The sequence below is a fragment of the Natator depressus genome, chromosome 13 (assembly GCF_965152275.1).
Source record: "Natator depressus isolate rNatDep1 chromosome 13, rNatDep2.hap1, whole genome shotgun sequence".
Classification (NCBI taxonomy): domain Eukaryota; kingdom Metazoa; phylum Chordata; order Testudines; family Cheloniidae; genus Natator; species Natator depressus.
In genome coordinates, this window is record NC_134246.1 from 7,614,775 (window position 1) to 7,637,734 (window position 22,960).

At 43.8% G+C, this 22,960-nt stretch overlaps 1 protein-coding gene across 1 annotated transcript in view; it reads right to left on the reverse strand.

The window, feature by feature from the left end:
• Window positions 1–207: 207 nt before the first annotated feature.
• SLCO4A1 (solute carrier organic anion transporter family member 4A1) overlaps window positions 208–22,960 on the reverse strand; it is a 46,805-nt gene continuing 24,052 nt past the window's right edge. Inside the window, exons 4-13 of the mRNA XM_074969616.1 lie at window positions 21,700–21,790; window positions 18,451–18,572; window positions 17,186–17,297; window positions 9,984–10,138; window positions 8,917–9,112; window positions 8,139–8,301; window positions 6,604–6,776; window positions 6,060–6,124; window positions 5,115–5,263; window positions 208–3,228 (exon numbers count right to left, since the gene is read on the reverse strand). Of these exons, the coding sequence (XP_074825717.1) occupies window positions 3,082–3,228; window positions 5,115–5,263; window positions 6,060–6,124; window positions 6,604–6,776; window positions 8,139–8,301; window positions 8,917–9,112; window positions 9,984–10,138; window positions 17,186–17,297; window positions 18,451–18,572; window positions 21,700–21,790 (1,373 nt within the window). The 3' untranslated portion in view covers window positions 208–3,081. The remainder of the gene's footprint in view (window positions 3,229–5,114; window positions 5,264–6,059; window positions 6,125–6,603; window positions 6,777–8,138; window positions 8,302–8,916; window positions 9,113–9,983; window positions 10,139–17,185; window positions 17,298–18,450; window positions 18,573–21,699; window positions 21,791–22,960) is intronic.

The following is a 22,960-nucleotide window of genomic DNA, read 5'->3' on the forward strand; positions in this document are numbered from 1 at the left end:
CCAAAGAGCTAACCGGCACTAAAAAGTATTGTGTCCAGAGGGTTGCTTAGCACCACAGTTCTCACTGGTTTCATTGAGAGCTGAAGGTGTCTACGCCCCAACTTTTCCAGTTGTGACTACATTATAGCTCTGGATAAGCTAATTCATTCTGTTTGCCTCAAAAGCACCATTCAGAATGAAATGAAGCTGATCAAGACACACACAAAGGACCTGTCAAATACTGCTTATATTTCTGTGACATCATAGGAATACAATACTTCACATGAGATGGGGAAATGTCCTTTCAAATACCATGGGCACATACATACTTTTTTATATACAAATGTTGCCCTAATAGGAACAGGGTTCGTTTTTTTTTTTTTTTTTGCTATTTAATTAAAATCAAGGATTTTCAAGACCACATCAACATAATAAAACATCACTATTCTTTTGCTCTTGAAATGATAAATTCAAATAAATTTCATTTTATAAACACTAGTAAACACATGTCATATATATAAACACTTCTAACCTCGTAAGTACAATATGCACAAAATATTTCCCCAGAATAATGTCATGCAACTCACCAGGCTACTGCTTGTACCCAAAGTGTTGGAATGTGTTTATTGTTTGTAGTGTACTGGAGTGGCAGACTCCTGTAGATAGTGGTTGTCTTGCTTATAGGTGCCTGAGAAAACTGTTGACTGTCATGAAGAACCATTTACTATTGGTCAGGGTTAATCTCTTTGGGCCTAGTCACGCCCCTTAAATCACCACGGGTGTGTAAAATGGGGAGTGGGTGTCAAGCAGCAGAGAGGGGGAGGCCACACCCAGAATACTGCAAGGGCTCTGTATGCACCAGTGCATAGGGGTTTATTCTGGGAAGGCAGTACCAATGGGTCCATGACTACCCAGAGCTACTGACCAGGGATGCCTTCCAGAATGTCAATGTTCAGCAGTAGTTACCACGCTACGATACCAGAGACGTTGCAGTGTTTCCCAGGATAGGTGCACATGGCATTTTGGAGTGAGCCTTTCAGCCCAGGTCAATGGCTCTAAAAGTTCTGATATAGACAGTGCTTTGAACTTGCAACTCGGGCTGAAGCTGCTGAAGTTGCGGCTGGGGCTGGGGGATTCAGAGCCCAAGCTCCAGCCCCTGCCACAACTTCAATGTGTTGTTTACGATGCAGCTATTTTTAGAGCAATAGTGCGACTAGCCTGAGTCTGAGGGACATCCCTAGATGCTGTGGTGTGACAACGGTTGGGAAATATGGGCCTTTTAATGGCTGCTGCTGCATAGTAAATCCATGGCCTTTGTGGAAGAGGATTCACGGATGGCAGAGGAACTCCTATTCAAAGCCCATTCCCAGTGAGTGTCAAGGAAAGAACGGGTATTTTACTTCAGCCCCATATCTCCACCACAGCATCACCCTCAGCAGAATGGGAAACACCAGGCATGGGATATGGCTGTGTTTAATGGTGTCGGCTGGGCGCCGGAATGTTTGGTCCTTTGCCAAAAAACTATAAACAGCTTTTCAACCTTCTTCCCTCTTTTACAAAAACATAAGTATAAAAAAATATACAAAGTAGCTACAAATCTTTCTAAATATTTTGTAGTGAACATTACATGTTGATTAAACAGCTTGTTAGTGGTTGTCCTATAATTCTTCACTACAGTTTTATGCAGGGTAAGGATTTCAGGGACCTGCATCGTCCGAGGGGCCTCAATCCAAGTGCTGAATTTCTACCTGCAGTTTTTGCTTGTGCAACCATTTGAAGAGCCAAATAATAAGATTTTTATACCTGCCTAATTTCGTGGGTGTGGGTGAGACAGCCACCCATAAATCTGGCCATCAGATGCTGGCCATCCATTGCTTGTCCTTGCCAACAACATACGGTTAATACTGCAGTGCATATTTAAAGGGCATTTTTGAAAATGTGGCCCAGTTTATTTGCAAACAATGGATCAGATCATCATCTGGTGCAAATCAGTGTAGCTCCATTGAAATCAACAGAGCTATGTCTATTTCTACCAGCTGAGAATCTGGTTGATTTCTTCATTGGCTTCATACAATAAAGTCTGTCGCTATGTTAGGTTTCTCTTCCAAGGAGCAGTGTGAGAAAAATTAAATTAGTTCGGATTTTTCTGTATACTTAAAAACAATGTCTTTACAGAGCAGAACAAACAAAACATTGCACAAATCCATATCTTATATGTTTCTGTGTCAAACAGCACAATAGCTCAAGGACAAGGAATAGTCCAACTGCCTTTACAGGTCGTTACAAAATGTGTCCATCTTAAAACAATGGAAGAAAAGCAGATTGTAACTATACTGCAAATCCTGGGACTGGAATTAGGAAACCAGAGGTGGAGACAGAAAAAGGCTTCGGTAGTGAGTTAAAAATAGCCAGGGATGTTCAAGTTTCAACAGTGTGTTGTGTGTGATCTACTGATGATCTTCCCAGGTAATCCATGATCTCAAACCATTGCAAAGTAATAGGGACGATGACAATTAAACGTTCTATAACTGAACTGAACAGAGAGAGAATAGAGCATACGTTATGAGCAATGCTGTATCTGCTACAGCAACAAAAAGGACACTGTTTTTGCTCCTTGCTTTGCATATGGTAGCAGATTGTCAACATGAGGATAGGCAGTTGATCAGACCTAAAAAGTATGAACACAAGTGCTTTGCTACTGATGGCTCTATAATGTATGTGTTACAGGCCAGATTCTCAGCAGAAGTGAATGGAGCCAGTTTACACCAGATGAGAATTTGGTCCCACAGTGGTACTCTGGTTTCTTTAGTGTGGTTCAGGTTTGTTACAGAAGTGCTATAAAGCCACCGGTGAGTAACATAAGTGTCTGGCATCAGTGCACGGATCCTCATATGGCATCAATGTAAGTATCCTCTCATGTGCTTCTGCCCTTCAGAAAAAGTTACTCCAAACCAGAACTTACTTCAAATATCCTTCTTTAAACAGAAAAACAAAAGGGTAAAGCAATAGTAATAATAATAGTAATCATAAAACAGGAACAAAACAAAATTTTGACACGGTATTTCTGAGACTGGGAGAAAGTCCCTTGCAGTATTTATAGTGCTATTCAGCAGCTTGGGTCTGGAGAGATTTGTTCTCCTGGAGGACACAGTTCCCATTTTCTGATGCATCTGAGCTCCCTGGTAGGGATTCTGGGGGAGGCGGTTTGTAAAGTAAACAGGCCAGCAGGAAGAAGACTGTTCCAACCACCTGTAATCATCAAGACATCCCCTGTTACTGTTAGAGCCACTTTTAATACCAAACACAACCCTAACTTATTTAAAAACCCAGGGCCAGACCCTCAACTGATGTAAATCAGCAGAGCAACCGTGAAGACAGTGGTGTTGCTGGTGCCAATGGAACTATGCCAATTAACAGCGGCAGAGTAGCTCCCTCCAGGCTTCCCAGATCCAGATTAAAAGAGCTTGAATACGTTACAAGGGAGTCGTAAGGACAATTTGACATGCAGGTGATCTGTGCAGGAGGATTTGGCTGGATTATAACGACAAGGAAGAGATTAGCCGGGAAAATAGATTCGTATGTGGCTCTGGGAATATGCTCCAGTTGATTAGGAGCAGGTGTGCATGCCTACTTTTGAGGAATGTGCACGAAACCTCAGCGAGCAGCCAGCTAATCGGCAGAGTTCCCTTGAATGTAGAGGCAGCAAAGCAAGACTGCACAAGGGTGAGATCCTAAAACCTTATTTTAGAAGCTCTTGCTACCATGTGAGTAGTGCTTAGCATGATGCAAATTACAAATAAAAGTTCATAAAAGTACACACACAATTTATGGTCATAGTTTTCAGACCGACACTGTACTATTCTGTACGGGGTGGGGACAATCATACCCATTAGCATTATGGAGGGGGATTCATCCAGACCAAATAATCTTTGATGATGATGAAGATCACATATAAACTTCACACATGGCCCCCCACTGTCATCTTTCTAACAGACTGACCCCAAACCCTCCATTTAAACCATTGCAGCTTCAGGAAAGGTTCTGAAGCTGAACTTTGCAGTCATGGCCTATCATCACATGGCATCAAACCCTGCATGTAAAAAGGACCGTGGCTAGAACCGTGCCATTATTTTGGAAACAAACTGGGTTTTCTTGCAGCTGGGATTTGTTTTTAAATGAAGAACTGTTTGGATTTGGGGGGGGGGAGTCAGGTCAGCTCTTTACCTTGTTCTTGACAATTATGTATGATTCCCTTCTAAAGTTCCCAACTTGCGAGATTTTGACTACATCAAGGAGCAATACCTTGGCTTCGAAGGCCTCATTGGCACCAGTAGGTAAGTTTGCTGAGTAGCTGGGGGAAGACTGGATTGTGGAGTGTACAACGCTGCATGCCCAGGAACTCCATGTGGCAGGGGCTAGATTCTCTGATCACCTGACTCCATGACGGTACTGCACTGGGATCTTAGTGGGATGCTCCAGCCATTTAAAAGACCTGGAACCACATTGCACTGAACTACATGGATTTAGAGCAGCTGAGGATCTGACCTATGGTATTTTGCTGTGTATACTAGCATTGCTACACACATGCCTTCTCATCACAGCTGCTGATCCCTATTGTGACCTGCAAGCTAAGGGAGCTAAAACAATGCTTTCTGACCACAAATATTGAAACATTCGCCCTCTCGACATTTTCGAGCAGTGATCAGAGAATAGCTATTTACTCTTCTTTACAGCATGAGCGGCGTGACCTGAGTCACACTAGCTAACGGACCGCATTTATATACTCAACTCCACTTCTGGAGTGAGTGATTTTAATAAAATGTGGGTTTTGTGGAGTTTTTCCCCTAAAATTTTAGACGAAAAACATTTAGCTTGGAAAATAATATGGAGTCAGGAGAATGACGGTACCCACAAGTTGTTAAATTGTGAATCATAATGGAATATTTGCATTTAGTGACAAACACTTTGCTGTGTTTTCACAGCAAAGTTGCGTGAAGACAGGATTCGTGTTGTGATCGGAACAGCATAACAGAGGTTTCCAAAATTCTGCCACAGCTGGCGCTGCTCATCTAACCAGTCATAAGCAAAAAGCACAGGCTAGGAGATGTGAAAGTGAAACAGTAACTGGGCGTCACCTTGTAGACAATTCCAGCAACCAGAGTGTATCGGCTCATGGAGGAGTTCTGGTAAACGTAGCAAGAACCTTGTTCTCCACACTGGTCCTGCCACACCAGACATGACAGATCAATCAAAGAGCCAAAGGCAATAGGACCGGGAATGCCTCCTGCGTGAAGACAGAATGGAACATCAATTGATATAATTTCTATCTATTATCCTCAAGGTAGCCCAAAGCACTTTTGAAACAATGTGTCAGGTTTTGCAGGTACAGTGACTGAGTAAGCTAACACTGCAACCTGCATGGCTGGAATTTCCAAAAGAACCTAAAGGAGTTAGGCACCCAAACCCTACTGGATTTCAGTAGGAGTTGGGTGACTAATGCCCATCAGCTCCTTTGAAAACCACAGCCTATGAACTCAGCAATGACTTATGTACTTAGGACCCATTTTCTTTTTGGAATGAGCAGTTGCCCACTGCTATTGTTTACTCCTTTGGAAACATGTTATGGGAGTTTTAGTTTTCCCTCCAACAGCCAGCTTACATGGTTAACAAGAGATCTCACTTCAGCATACAATACTTGTAAGAGTTCAAATCTGCATTCCCACCAGGACCTCAAGGAACTTTTGGTGTCTTGGCACCTTAATTTACTAAACTCAAGCTAATGATACTGTATGAAGCTTTGCTGTTCTGTATTAAGTTATCTCTAGAGCTGGGTGAGCTATTCACAGTGAACAATCTAGCTGCAAAATTTAACTTTTTTTTTCCTGTTTGCAAATTACATGCAAACAGGATTGGATGTTTATGAATAGTGCAGGTATGTGAGAGAAAACATCCTCCACTCAAACATCACATGTCCCCATTTCCCTTCCCTTAAACTATCTGTATTTGGCCCACAGACACTCCTGTGATAAGTGTTTTACAAATACAATAGGAAAAACATACACATTCACACCATACTATACCTAGAGTTCTTACTACAATCCACTGGATTCCTAGTGCAAATGATTTCTGTCTGTCGGAGACACACCTGGAGCACACAAAGTGAGAATTTTAAAATGTTGACATGAAGTAGGAGCAGCTCCCCAGCACCAAAGAGAAGAGCCTCTCCACACCCCATAATACCGTCAAACAGTATACTCTGATGATAAAGGGATGATGATATTTTCAGCCAGAATGAGGCTCATTCTCCCTTTTTGTGGACATAATGTGCACCAGCAAAATTTGTGCCCACGCTTTTTGGAACTGTGAGGGAAAATCTGGGTATTTGCACATCTAACTACCTCACTGAGGGCACAAATGAGCTCCATACAGGCGCAAGCACTCAGATTGTGCTCACAATTGGACTGAATGGAGAATCACGCTCGATATCTTCAACACACTGAAAACTGGGCCATTTTCATCAGGCCCTGTACCACAATTGCTAGGATAAAATGAAAACATTTGCGTTCAATTACTTCCTGCTGAAACGGGGGCTTTGTACGGTAAAGAGAAGGTTCCGCTGCTTACCGTAGAGTTGCAGTCAGCGCAGGAATACTGCATAGGAATGTAAAGAAAATCACAAAAAACATGAAAACCAGAAGGACAGTCCTTCTCTCACAGGAAGAAGTGCATCTCCCTGCTATCGCTTGGGCAGAACCAGTGGGATTATTCTCCAGGATACAGCTACACTCATGGTAAACCTGGGAAACAAACACCTCGTCAATTTCCCAAAGAGACAGTGTTTCTACAGTCATAATTTGGGCCATTACTAGAATTGAACATGGTGAATCCCCTACAGATCAGTTGTTTTTGCAGCTGGGTTTTGCTCCTGGAGCAGAATAAGGCAACCATAGCAGGGCCAAGAATTTGGCCTTTTGTCAGTTTCCAGTGCAGATATTATCAGGTCGGGTAGTAATGAACTTCACAAGACTGCTCTGAACTCTGGAAACATTAACTATTGCATGGTGTGAACACCCTCACACACACTGTCCCCTCTGTGCACAAAATACTAACAGGGGATTAAAAGCACACAATGGGACAAACTTTGCTCTGAGAATGGGAATTATGTGCACACAATGGGACAAATTCAGTTCCTAGTTATACCCGTGTAAATTCAGAGTTCAGATCAGTTATCAACAAATATAGGCTTGAAATTAGATGAAGTTTTTTGACCATCAGAGGAATGAAGTTCTGGCACAGCCTTCCAAGGGGACCAGTGGGGGCAAAAAACTTAACTAGTTTCAAGACTGAGCTTGATACATTTATGGAGGGGTCAGTATGATGAGACTGCCTACAATGGCATGTGGCCCATCTGCAACTGTTAGTAGCAAATCTCCAATGGCCAGAGATGGGACACCACATGGACTACATTGAATTCTTTCCCACGTGTCTCACTGGTGGGTCTCACCAACATGTTCAGGGGCTAACTGATCACCATATTTGGGGTGAGGAAGGAATTTTCCGCAGGTCAGATTGGCAGACACCGTTCCTCTGCAGCGTGGGAGCACAGGGCACAGGCTGGTTTGAAATAGAGTAAATGGTGGATTCTCTGTTCTTTAAATCATGATGTGAAAGCTTCAGTAACTCAGCCAGAGGTTGGGGGGGTCTATTACAGGCATGGGAGGGGGGAAGGTTCCGTGGCCTGCGATGTGCAGGAAGTCAGACTAGATGATCATGATGGTTCCTTCTGGCCATAAAATCTATGAATTTATGAGTTATGCAGGATTTACATCACTGCAGCTCAGAGCAGAATCCGACCTATTGCATGGAGTCTAGGCCCTTAAGTAATAACATTCGGAACTTCAAACTCCAAAATGGAGCAGCAGGACTAGGTCAGTGCTGAGCAGCAGAAGCATAGGTCGAGTACTTGCATCTCAGTTGGTGCCCAACACTCACAAATCCTACATATTCACAGGGGATCCTTCTACAGTTTATATCTGATTTGAAGCAAAGCTCAAAACCTGAATAAACTTAATGTAACTTCATCAAGGCTGGCCAGAATTTAGGAAGGCGTATGTGCTAACTAATGTTCTTTGCGAACCCCTGGGTTCTTCAAACCATACCTTCTTGCCACTTTCGAGGAATGATTTTTTTTTGCACCCTGCATGGCAGGCAGAGTAATACATGATGTCATCGCTTCCACAGACTGGACTGTAGAGCTCCCTTAGACAATCACATTCGGTATTGCACGCTGCTGTCAGGTTTAAGCTGCTTTCCAGTAAGATGCTAAAGGAAACAGTGGATTAGTCAACAGATGTTCCTTTAACAGTATCTTCCAGGGCTCGGTGGGGTGGAATAAGGGCTTGTCTACCTTATCCGCTGGATCGAAGGGCAGCGATCGATCCAGCGGGGATCGATTTATCGCGTCTAGTCTAGACGCGATAAATTGACCGCCGAGCGCTCTCCCGTCGACTCCTGTACTCCACCGGAGCGAGAGGTGCAGATGGAGTCGACGGGGGAGCATCAGCTGTTGACTCACCGCAGTGAAGACACTGCGGTGAGTAGATCTAAGTATGTCGATTTCAGCTACGTTATTCAAGTAGCTGAAGTTGTGCAACTTAGATCAATCCACCCCATCCCCCAGTGTAGACCAGACCTAAGAGGAGAAGGAGGGCACGGGGTGTGTGAGAAGGGATGCTAAGGTAGTGGGATGCTGGAAGGTGCTAGGCTGAGTGTAGTCATACACTTGGAACATGCCTATAAGGTTGGCCTTGCAACCATGCAGCGACATTATTCTGTAGTGCATTAATATTAACCTCAGTGTTGATGACTCAAGTTTATCCTTGTGTTTCTGTACCATCACAACACACGCCTGACGGGAACTGTGATCATTATTATTACCTTCGGTTGTACATCTGCGTTACTCCCGCCATAGGCATGTTAGGGCAGTGAATGAAAAATATGAAAGCAGCCAGTAGACTTGTCACTGTACAAAGTAAACACAACTTGATGATTCCTGAACAGCGAAGCTTAAGCTTATTCACGAAGAATCCTCCCAGGAATGTGCCTCCTCCCCCCGCTGGCACGACAAGATAACCTAGGGGGAAAAACCAAGCCCATAAATGTCAGGAAGGGAGTTTCTATTTGTCTGAATAAATACACTATAGAGTTGGCACAATTTTAACTCCTTCCGTGCCACTGGCCTAGGGTTGTTTCTTGATGGGAATTTATAGGACTTGAAAAAGAAAAGAAAAGAAAAGAAAAGAAAAGAAAAGAAAAGAAACGAAACATTCTGCCCTCTGTAGCAGCTCTGAAAGCCTACTCCAAAATCTGAGAAAATAAGGAAATATTTTCTGCATATAGTGCAGTTCTGCCCTGAAAAATGACTCCCCAAGAATAGCATTATTGTATCCCACTGAATTCAGATAAAATTTGCTCAGTTTACCAATTTAAATGTATAAACATATGTGTGTATATGTATATATATATTTTTTCTAATTGGCTGGCCTGCAAACTCAGTCTGGGATCTGAGAGTGAAGCTGGGTTCTTTCCAGCTGTATGTTACTAGTAATACAGCTTCTGCAGCTCAGATGCTCTCCTCATTTGCACTTGAGTAATACTTAGACATCACTATTGACAGTTCTCTTGATGGTGCACAAATAGGAACAAGCCCCAGCTCACTCTGTGTTGGTTTGGCAGGACCAACCGGTGTAAAAGTTGGAAAAACGTTTCCCACTAAAGTTAGTAGATACAACACTGACTACACACAGGGTGCAGGTCTGCTGGGTCCAAAGGTGCCATTTATATCTAAGATTGCAGCCACTTTTTACACACAGTATAATTATTGCATAGTGTCAGGATTGCATTTGACTCTGTGATAAAAGAGATCATCTCCTTGGTCATGAGATTTTACTATTTTTAGACAATATAAAATTTACATGGACATTATTGAAAATCTGTTTTCTTACCAAACAAGGTAGCAGCTTCGGAGGCACTTAAACCATACTGTGACTCAAGGAACTTGGGTCCAAAAGTAGACATTCCCGCAATGAGCGTGGCTTCAGTTGCTCCAGCTAAACAGAGGAAGATGAAGGTAGGGTTCTTCAGAAGCAGCAATAATGATCTGTCGAGTCCAAGAGGCATACAGAAAAGACAAATATGATGCAATTGCGTAGGGTGGTGCACTTTTACTTCATTACTGTCTCTTTGAATCTAAGGGCTAGAGGGGGGTCTTTAGGCTCATCCTTGCATAAGGGCGGTACCCAGCTGCCCCATCTTTCATTGGAAGAAAAAGAAAGGAAAGAGTTGATGCAGCTCTTTAAAAATGCAGCATGCTTCTCTCCTCAATGCTGATTCAGCCATGGTGCCAAGGAGCAGCACCCCTCTCTAACCACTCCCTCTCCACCTACTCAGGGTGGGGAGTATCGGGTGAACATTGTTGGGTAGCATCCCCTGTCAGCAGTTTCCTCCTTTGGAAGTGGAAAATCTCAAGTTTGTCCACTGAGTTTGATCAATGTTGTCAGTATTTTTTTCCACTTGCCTGTTCATGTAGAATGAGGGTTTTCCAAATTGAATACCTGGATTGCACCTGCAGACTTTGCGAACGCATCTGTTGTGCCCACCTAGCTGATATTTACATAAGCAAACAGGGACCAGCGTATGCAAAATGGGTGTCGCATATGCAATCATTGACATCATAAGTAGAAAATAATGTGGGTCTTGCGGACACAAATGGTGGAATCACAAATTCTGTGGGTGCAATTTAGATGGTGAGTTTTGAAAATTCGGGGCTTGTCTCTGCAAAGTGTTGAGTGTCCTCAATTCCCATTCAGGGCAATAAAATCTGAGGGTGCTCAGCACCTTTCCGAATTGGGTCAGAATTGAAGGACAGCATATCAATAAATACCCTTTTAGATCCTGATTCTGCTAGCTGTTGAATACACTCAATTCTCATCACAATTTATGGGAATTATACCAGTAAGCAGTGATCTTAATCTTTGTAACTGTAGCGAGGCGATCTGGTTCCCCGCTGCCCCGGAGAGGGACAAGCCTCTCAGGACGCCAAAGTGGGCAGAGCCAGCGAACCCTGCGCCCGCCCCTCAGAGGTCAAGGCGCAGGACCGGAAGTATAAAAGCTCGACCCCAGAGCTCAGTTGAAACACAGCCACCGGAGACGCCAGATGCATGTGGCGGACTCCCAGCCAGGAGACCCCGGCGATCGGAGGCCAACCCGAGGACTGGCCAGACCAGCCAATGCCTGATGCTGGCCTGAGCCCAGAGACGCTGCCAAGCTTGCCGTTCGCTAGTTACCCCGAGGAGTCGCCAAGCCAACCGAGCGCCAGTTACCCTGAGGAGCCCATGGTGTGTGATCCCTTGGAGGACGCCGGCTGGACCCAGGTACCTCAAGAGGGGGAGGCAGGAAGTAGCCCAGGGGCAGCCGACCCTAGTCAGGCTGCAACACTGCCAGAGCCAATGTCAGTGTGTTGCGGCCAGGAACCCCACTGACACAGCAGCGGGTCTTCTGCCCCTGCTAGGGCCCTGGGCTGGGACGCAGTGGAGTGGGTGGGCCTGCGTCCCCCCTGCCACCCACCTCGCGGGTGGCCGTCTCCCCCTCTCCCAGGCCGCTCGGAGCCAGGAGCCTGGACCTTACTATTGAACTCTTTGCTCAGCCCCTGCCTGAGGGTCCTGAGCTACTGACTGTTTGTTGCCCTGCCCTGACCCAGGGCCTGGGCCTTGCTATTGAATTCTTTGCTCAGGCAGGCTAGTTCTCCGACACACATGACAGAAGTAGCGAGGCGGTCTGGTTCCCCGCCACCCCGGCCCCGGCCGGACGCGCCTACAGTAACCCAGACCCAAACCAGGTGATTGGGGTCAGGAAATAAAGCTGTGTCTCATACCAGCACTCCTGTGTGTCACACATTTACTATTTTACAACTCAAACCTAATAAGTTTCTTTCCTGCTCTAAGTACTTTCTTAAAGACCTTATCGTCCTACTGTAAAACAGCAATCAACACAGGCCAGACAAAGTGGGGCACAGTTTAAGTTTAACTGGTATGTTTAGCAAATACATTTTCCTTTTGACTAACTGGAATTTATTAGGGGAAAGCAGACATTCCAGACAGTTTGCCATGTTCCATATTTATGCAGAAAGATGATCCAGCAGTGATCCTTCTGTTGGATACAGAAAAAGCCCCAGGCTTGCTTGATAGTCTCAGTTCTCCTCCTCTATCTGGGATATTGAATTAGGAAATCTACACTACTTTGCTGGGATTTCTTTTGTAACTGGCTTGAAATTCTGTCATGTAACTCTATTAGCCTACCCCAATTGCTCCCCTCTGAGGCTGTTATGTGTAATGAAAAGTCCTGCCCAAAGCAATTTGGAACAAACTGGTTATCTCTGGAATGACAGTGAGTGATGTACTCATCAGAGCTCTCTATACAGACAGATGATGTGTGTGTGTGTGTTTTTGTGTCAAAATCACTTGACAATTGCTTATTGCTTTGGAGAGAATGTGGAATGGGGGCAAATCTACGGCCATGCAACTAGATGTCACATGAGTAGAGCTGGTCAAAACATTTCTGGTGGAACTCTTTTCTGTTGGAAAATGCTGATTAGATTAAATCAAAATGTGGGAGTGTATTGATCCTGTCAAAACTTTCGATGGAAACCAGGCAGGGAGGCAGGTGGGCCAGCTTCTATACTTTTCCCTGAGCAGCAGCCTTTCCATACTACCTACTCCTCGGAAAGCTGGCTGCCCATGGAGTTGGGCACCAAGGAGTTGGTTAGCCAGGAGCAAGCTGACAAATTCCATTTTGATTCTCCAGAAATGGAATTTTTCATCCCATGAAACATTTCAAATTATTCACTTTTCACCCTGAATTGAGATTTTTTTCCCTCTAACAAATTGAAACATTTTTAGTGGGAGAGAAGTTCTATTTTCTGGCTAGTTCTAATGTGGTGTCTCTGCATCACACATTCTGGGCAGTTAGATATTTATGCGTTACTACCACTGTGCCGTATATGACTTCTTTACACCCAAACAACCAAGAAAGAAAGAAAGAAAGAAAAATGGTAAATTCCTATAATGTAATGTCATAGGACCCCATTGCGACCGTTCTCTCTAACTGTTAGAATCAGTTTAATTACTTTAATATCCTTCCAGGGATGACCTTTTCTTTTTTTTCCCCCAATTATTGCCCTTAACTGTAACATGAAAGAAATTAATCTGCATGACTGTATTTTATTTGGAAGCATAATGCCTAATCTATTGACTAGAAAACATATGGCTGATTGCATCTATTGTGCGATGGCTCCTACCTGCTACACTCAAGAGAAAATAGAGCAGTAGGACAGTAGTTATTCTACCACAGGAGAGGCATTTTTTCCTGCAGGTGTATGGGTCAGATCCTCAACTCGTGTAAATCAAGGTAGCTCCAGTGACACCATCAGAGGATCTGCCCCATCTTCTATTGCTAACACATGTAGGGACTGATCCTGAGAGGTAGTGACCAATACAAAGACCACTGAAATCAATGGGAATCTTTCTATTGATATCAATGGGCTTTGGATCCAGAGCAGCTGCTGCACAACTCCTGAGAAGTCCTGGATGTCCTCGACTCTTGAATTCACTGGGAGCTGAGGAAACTCACCATCTTGCAGGGATAAGGCCTGCTATATATTAAGGTCTGATCCTGCAACGCTTACCCATATGGGTAGCCCTTACTCAAGCAAATAGTCCTGTTGACTTCACTGAGACCATGAGCAGGATCAACTCACCTGTGCAGAATAGGGACAATGGGTTGTCATAGCATTCACAGTCTAGTTACATTTTAATAGGTCAATAACATGCTACTTAAAAACTCTACACTTATGTTTGCATCATCTTGGTGTATGTGGCATGGGGACTTTTTCATCTTTTGAAAGGATTATTGTTAAAAAGCAGCAAATGAAAAGCAATGAACTTCCTCCCTTTCCAAAGCTAAAACAGTGTTAAAGTTGTGATGCAAACCAACACTTCTTCCCCGCAGGTAATCCAAAGACAGGAATATAATATTGACCTCAGCTCTTTTTTTGGAGAACAGTGCATTGTGCATGCCTGATATATCAATGAGCAATCCTCATAAAACAGATGTTTATCAACATCTCCCCTTCTCTGATCAGTCCCAGCAAGCTATTTATCAAGCGTGTCTCTTGTATATTCTGTTTGAATCTCTATTGGATTGACACCAGTGGACTTTTTCATGTGCACTACCAAAGTGGAATATGCAACAGAAATCTGCAGAGGGAAGTAGAAAAAAAATGCTACTTTTATCAAGCCTTTCTGAACCAGGAATCAAGCCGCAATTCACTGATTGACTGTTTCATCGTATTGGCTTCATTCCTGGTTGTTGCTGGCTGAGAAAATAGCATAATTTTTTAAGCGGTACATGCTTTCTCAGGAGCAAAATCAGGCTACTTGGACACACTGAGTGGTTTCTTATTCTACGTATTCTAGGTAATTCCATGTATCTCAATGGAACCGTCTTACTCTATAGAACACGAGAAAATGTGCCAGAGTCCCACCCCTAATTAACATAAAACTGGAATGGTGCTCCTATAAAACTAAAAGAAAAGGAGTACTTGTGGCACCTTAGAGACTAACAAATTTATCTGAGCATAAGCTTTCATGAGCTACAGCTTACTTCATCGGATGCTCACGAAAGCTTATGCTCAAATAAATTTGTTAGTCTCTAAGGTGCCACAAGTACTCCTTTTCTTTTTGCGAATACAGACTAAAACAGCTGCTACTCTGAAATCTATAAAACTAAGCTGCCTTTTGCCCTTGTAACTGACACATCAGCCCATTCATCCAAAGCTGTCTCGTTTACAGATGTGATCCATTCCTCTCGAACAACTTCCCTTTAGGGCATTCTTCTTCTCTCAAACCAAACCAGCAAACACAGAAGCATGTAAAGTTGCGGTTGTTTTTTTCAATAAAAGGGACAATTGACTCATTTTTTAAGAAGCATAAAAATACATTCAGCTCTAGGCTGGCTCTTACTTTATATGATCTGGTTTGCCCACCTCTAATTATTTGCCATCTGTTCTCTGGGGACTAGGCACATTAAGGAATGTTCAAGGCAAATGAACTGATCCTGCAGCCCTCACTCAGGCAAAGCTCCCCTGAGGTCGGTCAGATTTTTGTTTCAGTGAGGCCTGCAGAGTGTGAAGCACTGAAGTTTAGATACAGCTCCCTTAACATTATTTAAATGCAGTTTTTGAATTTAATTTCCGTGTGGTGAGTCATGACCTCCAAAAATGGCACTCAGTCAAGAATTTCATTTAATAACAAGGTGGAAATTGGTTCAATGCAATATTCTTCACCAAACACACTTAACCCCTGAGAACTGCTTTGGTGTTGCCCTGTGTGAACAGTTGCTTAGAGTCAATAAAAGTTGGCTATTGTATGAGGTAAATTCTCCTGTGCATCTCTGTTTCAATTCTCCTTTTCATGTGCAGAGGCAGTTAATGATTCTAAAATTCACAAATCACCCTTAGCAACAGGATTATGGTTCTGCAGCAGCTATTATTTTTGTTTGTGTGGGTACAACCTGTCAACTGTAGTTGTATCTAAGAATGATACTTGGCGAGGCTGAGGAAGTAAACATACAGTTGCTGGTGTTATACTCAGCTTCTACAAAAAAAGTGCATCACAACTAACACAGAGCATTTCTCCAAGATCCAACTCCTGTACATTCAGTTAAAACAGAACTTCAAACATTATGTGCAATAGCATCATCCAGTAACTCCCAAACATTGCCAGTTGGTATCATGTAGCTTCACGACATGATCCTTTCTGTCTCCCACACTCCTCCAGTTAAATGCTAACTGAAAACAGCACAGAGAAATTCTGACTCTCGGAAGTAAGGTGTTATCTTATTTTGGTCAATTGTTCATTGATATTTCCTGCTTTACGTTTCCAGAAAATAACTCCCAATTACATTGAATTTTGGCCTGTGTGTGTGGCTAAATTTACACTATGAGCTAGGGGTGTGAGTCTCTCATCAAGCTATTGTGAATATAAATAGCAGTGTAGCTGCGGTAACATGGATAGTGGCAGGTGAGGTGGCCACGGCTATTTTGCATAAAGAGAGAACAGAAGAAAAAACACAAAGAAGCTGGTTGACATAGGAGAAAGGAAAATGGAATAAAATAGAAAGCAAACAGAGATAAAACTAAGACAACAGGAAATAGATTCAAAACAGAGATACTGTATTCGACTTGCTATGAGACAGGAACGGAAACAAAGATGAAAATTAAAGGGACATATGAGGAAGCCAACACGGGACTAAAATAAGAGGAAAATAAGAAAAGCTCAGAGAGACAAAGATGAGGCAACACTGGACAATACACAATACACAAGTGAGCAGTGATACAGAGTGAGCAGTCTATAAGCAATCATACCAATTTAAGGGGAAGAATAAAAAAATAGTGCGTGTGCATGTAGTTTAGATCAGTGTTTCTCAAAAGTTCTGGTACCAGGGACCAGCTTGCTGCCTTCCTAAACTGTGTCAGGGAGATCTCCGGGACGAGTGCCGGTCCACGTACCGGTCATTGAGAAACACTGGTTTAGACGACAGTGGTGAATGGTAATAAGCCACGTCCTGTAAAACCCACCACGTCACATGTCCCGGATGGTACGTGGTTCTCTGTGGGCACAAAATTGTGCTTATGGAAACAATCTTACTGGTAACAGTCGCTGTAACACACTGTGAAGCTGTGTGCACTGGACCATCGTTGAAATGGGTTTTATTTCAAAGGCTGAAACACAAACAGTTCCATGAAGGCAAACTGTCCCCATGTCAATTATGGAGCTGCATTTGGTGACTAAAGTTCCTAAATTTATTCCTGGCTCTACCACTGAATCTGTAAAATGGGGTTGATGATACCTATCTGTACAGGAGCATTATAGTATTAACGTTTGTAAAGTGCTTTGGGAACAATTGGCTTGATCTTGAAAGATGCATAGTGTCATCAACTCAAGTTCATTTCTGTAGCATCCTACAGGATCAAGCCCCAGGTATTGCAAAGTATTTCAGTTATTATTGTAGAAAGCCAGATGAAATTGCGGCCATTCCCCTAATTTTGGTAAGAGCTTTCTGAATGTCATGCACATGCAAAGGTTCTCACCGTGGAAGATCTTTAACTGTTTTCCCAAAGTTGGGATCTGATGCCGTTTCATGGCTCCCATCTTTCAGCTGATGAGCCTCGGAGACTCTCATAATGATGTAGCGCTGGGATCCTGAAAACATTGATGAAGGAAAGAGAAACTATATGAGAGGACGGCTTATGTGCCACACAAGTAGCAAATTCATGAGGGGAAAAAAGCATCATAGTATAAACCTGATGCTAATATGACTCAGCGAGTCAGAAAATGCTCAACAAATATGTTTCCACGTAAAAGAGGATTTTTTTTCCTACAAAATTTTTTCCATTGGACATTTTTGTGTAAATGTTTTACCACTTCCCAACCAACAAAGAGCAGTTAGGTGCCCAACTCTCTTTGAAAGTTAATGGGAGTTGGGTGCTTGACTCCAATTTATGCCTTTAAAGCCCTCCGTCTCTCCAACCCCTTTGTCTCACATTTATCCCCACTTTCCCGCCACTTGTTCATAAGAAGCATAAAGGGGCGGAACAGAGAAAGGCAACAAAACACTGGGAAGACAGGTGGCTGTGAAATGGAAGGTGTGAAATCAATGTATAAATTACACTTTAAAATACAAGAACTTTTTCCCCAGCCTATTGTTTCCCCATGCATTGGCATTCATCCAGAAGGGCAACATTTAGTCTGGCAGCTATCAAAATAGGAGGAGACAGCCGCAGGAGTTAATGACAATCAAAGTATTATGCACATATGCAGGACAGACAGAAAATGTCACATTATTTCAAGCATTGAGCAAATGAGAACAAAAGACAAAAGACAGAGATGGAGGGGAGGACAACAAAAGAGAAGCAAACAAAAGACCTTAATGGGGAACAAAATACATGGGTAAAATTGTATCCTGTTCCTTCCCCATGTACAGGCAGATATGTATAGCATGCAAGCTGAGGCTAACTGCCTGAATGCAAGTGTTAGTGGCATAAAGGGCAGCATAAATAGCAGGCTGATAGTAACAAAACAAAGAAACAGGGTTCTGCCCCATTGGAGTAATTAACATCTAATGACGAAGTTCTTTCCACTCCAACCTAAAGCAGCCAATTTGCACGGCCTCCTCCATAGACTTATCAAATCTGTGACACTGAAATGAGAAACAAGGTTTGTATCCCAGCAGCAGCACGGCTCAGGCAATAGCTTCGCTGAAACACGGGCTAATGAGAAACGGCAGCCGTCCTCCATTAAGAAGATTCCCCAAGTGTTCCGCCTGAAGTTATTCAGGATTTCATTCTTCGTATACCTGGCAGCTGGCGAGGGTAACCCAGAATGGGAATGGCAGTGAGAAGGGCGGCAGCTCCAGCACCCAGGAATCCTATCCACCAGGCCCCTACCCAGAGAGTATTATCTGGAGTTAGATCAATTCTGTAAAAGAACAAAGGGAGGAAAGGCAGTTACCTAACTGGGACTGAACATGAGAGGCTTCACCCTAACACTGGATGGATCAGGAGTAGCAGGTGAAGTCAGCAAAGTAAAACTGGCGCAAGGCAGAGGGCAATCTGCCCCCAAGTATATTTTGTGCACATGACAAACTGAAAACTTGGAGCCAAATTCTGCTCTTCCTGACACGAGTATAAATCTGAAGTAATTTCCCTGGTGGCAATGGAGATAGCAGATTTATACTGGTGCATCTGAGAGCAGATTTTAATCCTTGGATTTTACTTCTTACTGAAAAATAAAATTACTGTCCAAGGGGGCTCTGTGCTGTAAGGAACTAAAGGAGACTTATCTTTACTATTAAAACATCACTATGGGCTAAATTTTAACTTTACAGCCTGCCTTAGGTAAGGGGCTGTGTGGAACTGTGCTATTCCAGGGGCAGACCCAGAGAATGAATTGAGACTCAGAGAGTCACAGCTCCACCCTGCTTTCCTTCCCCTGGGGAACTCGGGGTACAATATTTCTCTCCTTTGCCCTCCTTTTCACAGAAACAGCTTTCTCTCCTCCACGTGCCCGGACAGCTACCCTGGCAAGTGGGGGGAACAGAATTAGGGCTCCTCCCACTCCCAGTGCCTCTCCCAAAGGGCTTGTCTACACTACTGTGCGGGGTCGATCTAAGATACGCAACTTCAGCTACACAAATAGCATAGCTGAAGTTGACATACTTAGATCCACTTACCACGGTGTTCTCACTGCAGTAAGTCGACAGCTGACGCTCTCCTGTCTACTCAGCTTGCGCTTCTCATTGAGGTGGAGTACCGGAGTCGACGGGAGAGTGCTCAGCAGTCAATTTATTGCATCTAGACTAGACGCGACAAATCGACCCCCGCTGGATCGATCGCTGGATCAACCGATTCGCAAGTAGTGTAGACAAGCCCTCATTCACTGCCAGCAGTGGAGTATCAGTTGAGTAGCCCCTGCTGTCCCTCACATGGCTGCAGTAACAATCTGGCCAAGGCTAAGCAGGGGACTTACAGGGCTTTATCCCCCATATTCCCCTGTACGGCTGAGTAAGGACTGTGGCAAGAAGAACAACATGTGGCTGGGTGTCCTCAGCTGGAGTCAGTGCTCAATAGCAGTGTGAAAAGTACTGTCAGCCCCTGACATTCTCTTGTAAGTCAATCATAACAAAACCCAGTACAAAAGGCTGAACAAGATTGTGTATTCAGAACCCTCATCAAACTGTGCAATGGAAGCTCTGCCAAAGGGCTCTTTATTCGCAAATAAACTGCACAAATAATCCTTCTGAACTAAAGGCAAATTCAAAGGCTGGCACAGGTGAGTTTCATCGGTGACACAACCCCTGGGGCTGCCGCTTCAAAGCTGCTCCAAGCTCAGATGTTCCAAACACCTAGCGGTTTGCTAACAGTGTGTCTTATCACATGAGAGAGTGGCAGAGTAAATTTAGGGCTTGGGTTTCATGACTGGAATCAAAGGGGAAGTAAAGTACTCCAGCGTTTCACTTTCTGTATGTAACCAAAGAGCTGAAATCTGATCAATGTGTGTGGAAACAGCACAAAGCTTAGCTGAGAATATAACATCAGACGAACTCAAAAGGGCTCAGCATTTGAGGCTGGATTTGCAAGAGAGCCCAGCTCTTGTCTCGGCAGCTGAGCTGAATTCCAAACGTGCCCAGCACTGTACAGGTCCCATTGAGACCTATGGAGAACCCACCACTTTGGCAACAAGAGCTGCTGGGAGCACTTCTGAAAATCTGCCTTTTTCATTTAGGTGCCAAAATGGGAGCTGAGCTCTGTTGAAAATCTGGCTGCTTCTTTGGGTGCAAAACTAGGAGATGTAGGTTGCTGAAACCATTGCAACCAGGTCTCTAATGTGGAGTTCCAAAATTTGTGCATACAAGCGGTCTTCTGAATGAATAAACAAGATATTTTTACACCTGGCTACCTATGCTCATGCTCAAATGTGAGCTTGCTACCGTAAGCCACCCTATCATCTTGGCCAATACAATTTGTCATTGGTACTTATATGGTCCCTGCTACTGTAGTATCTCAACTAGGGTGACCAGATAGAAAGTGTGAAAAATCAGGATACTTTGGGGGGCGGGGAGGGAATAGTTTCCTATGTAAGACAAAGCCCCTAATATTGGGATGGTCCCGATAATATCTGGGCATCTGGTCACCCTAATCTCAGCACTTTATAATCTTTAATGTCTTTATCCTGACCGCACACCTGACAGATAGGGGAATACTGTCATCTTCATTCCACAGGTGGGTAACTGAGGCACAAAGAGACTAAGTGACTTGCCCAAGGTCACACAGGAAGGCCATGGCAGAGCAGGCAATTGAATCCAGGTTTCCCAAGTTTTAGGCCAGCACCCTAACCTCTGGACCATCCTTCTGTTCAGACCCACAGCCCTATTGGCGACTATAACAGATCATTCATGACAATGAGCCTGAAAACACAAGTTTTTAACACTGTATTTATCTCTGAGCACTCATCAGTTCTGGGTTCCATTTTCATTTCTATTTTTGTCACCCGGGCCTGTGTTCAATAGCAGATCAATCTTTTGCTACAAGGCTTGTTGTTGAAAGAAACAACAACAAAACGATCCAGTCTACTAATCTACCAAATGTCACCGCAAAATAACAGGCCAGGCTTGCTCTTAAAACGCTTTTGCAAGGATCATTCATCTGCTGCAAGTGAAAAAGAAAAAAACCTCAAAGTAAATCAAAGAGTGACTGCAGGATCATTGTGAGGCATAGTGGAAAAGGTGACATGCTGCATACACAGGGGAACTCATTCAAGAAATCCTCTTGCTCACCACAGCACAGCTACAGCACATGACAAACTACAAAGATGACGGATGTAGAAAAATAAGGCATGTGAGTAATTCTTTTCCATTAATGAAAACCCATAATTCTGGCTTTAACCATACCCACACATAGCCCACTTACAAATTCACTGCTGGACAAAACCCCTTTGAAGACAATGGGTATTTTTCCACTTAAGTTGCTAAAGGTTTCATTTAATTTTTTTTAAAGGAACTGCACAGCATAAAGGAAAAGGAACAAGCTTATTTTTACCAACTTACTGTTTGCCTATTTCAGTATAAATATTTAGAAACATTCCTCCTACCAGATAACCTGCTGCGGGCCCAAGGATTGCAGCAGTGTAGAAAATAGCTGAAAGAGAAAACAATCAGTGTTACAGATTCCTTGGCATTTTACTGAAAGCCCTCACTCTGCTCTTTCTTTAAGCTAGCCCTCAAATGAAACAGTGCAAAAAAACCCTAGGGTGACAGTAGGCACAGCCCTGGGCAAGGGAGTGGTATGAAAGTGCCAGGATCTTAAGTGCAGCCCTGGAAGGAAGTGTGCCTCACACAGGGCCATAACCAGGGTGAGGTGAGCAGGACAGCTGCCTCAGGCGCAAAACCGCAGGGGCAGAAAAATGGACCAGACAAATGCTGAAAAAAAAAATGGCAGCAAATATGCTTGCTTGCCCTGGGCGCTAAAATAGGGAGTTACAGCTCTGGACTCACACACACACACAGCTCTGGTGTCTCAGCTTCTTTCCGCTGTGGGGTAACTGTCAGTGGCTGGGAAGGCTATGGACTGCAGCCAGCAAAGACCATCCTTCATTTTGCAAGGCGGGATTCTGGACTGTAGGGGGCAGAAGAGCCTGGCTGGCTGTAGTTTACAGCAGGTTCACACAGCTGTGCCATGTAACATTTAGATGAAAATATATTCATTGTTGGGTGGTAAAAAGAATAACAAGACCCCCCCCCTTCTCATTCAGGGAAGACAGTAATTTCCTGCACATCTTTACTAGGGGCAAATCATGACACTCCCCACACTGTCTCCACAAGTAGAGGAATTGAGCTATGGCTCTGCCTCCTTCCTGACCCTCCCTCCCCACATGCTCCAGCAAGGCAGTAAACAGGCCCGCAGACCTGGATTCGGATGGACTTGCATGGGCGTATAGTCCAAGTTACATCTTTGCCATTTATTCCTCCCATGGTTGTGACATAGGCAAATGGACAATCATGTATTTGGGACTAGTCCAAGTACCCTTGGAGGCAATGCACGTGCATGTGTTTGTAAGACGGGAGCCTAAATTTGTTTCAGCAGAAAAACTACTATGTAATTTGGAGTCAACTTTTTTTATTATTTACCAGTCAAGGGCTCGATCCTGTTAGCACGGGCTCCCGGGCATAATGCTCACTACTGTGAATACTCCTGTCGTCTCACTACTGACCGTGGTAAGCAACGGGCATGGTAGTGACTGCAGGAATGGGGCCTGTGTTTCGCTCTACCCCTCACTGCCATCAGAATATGACATGGACCACTGACCTG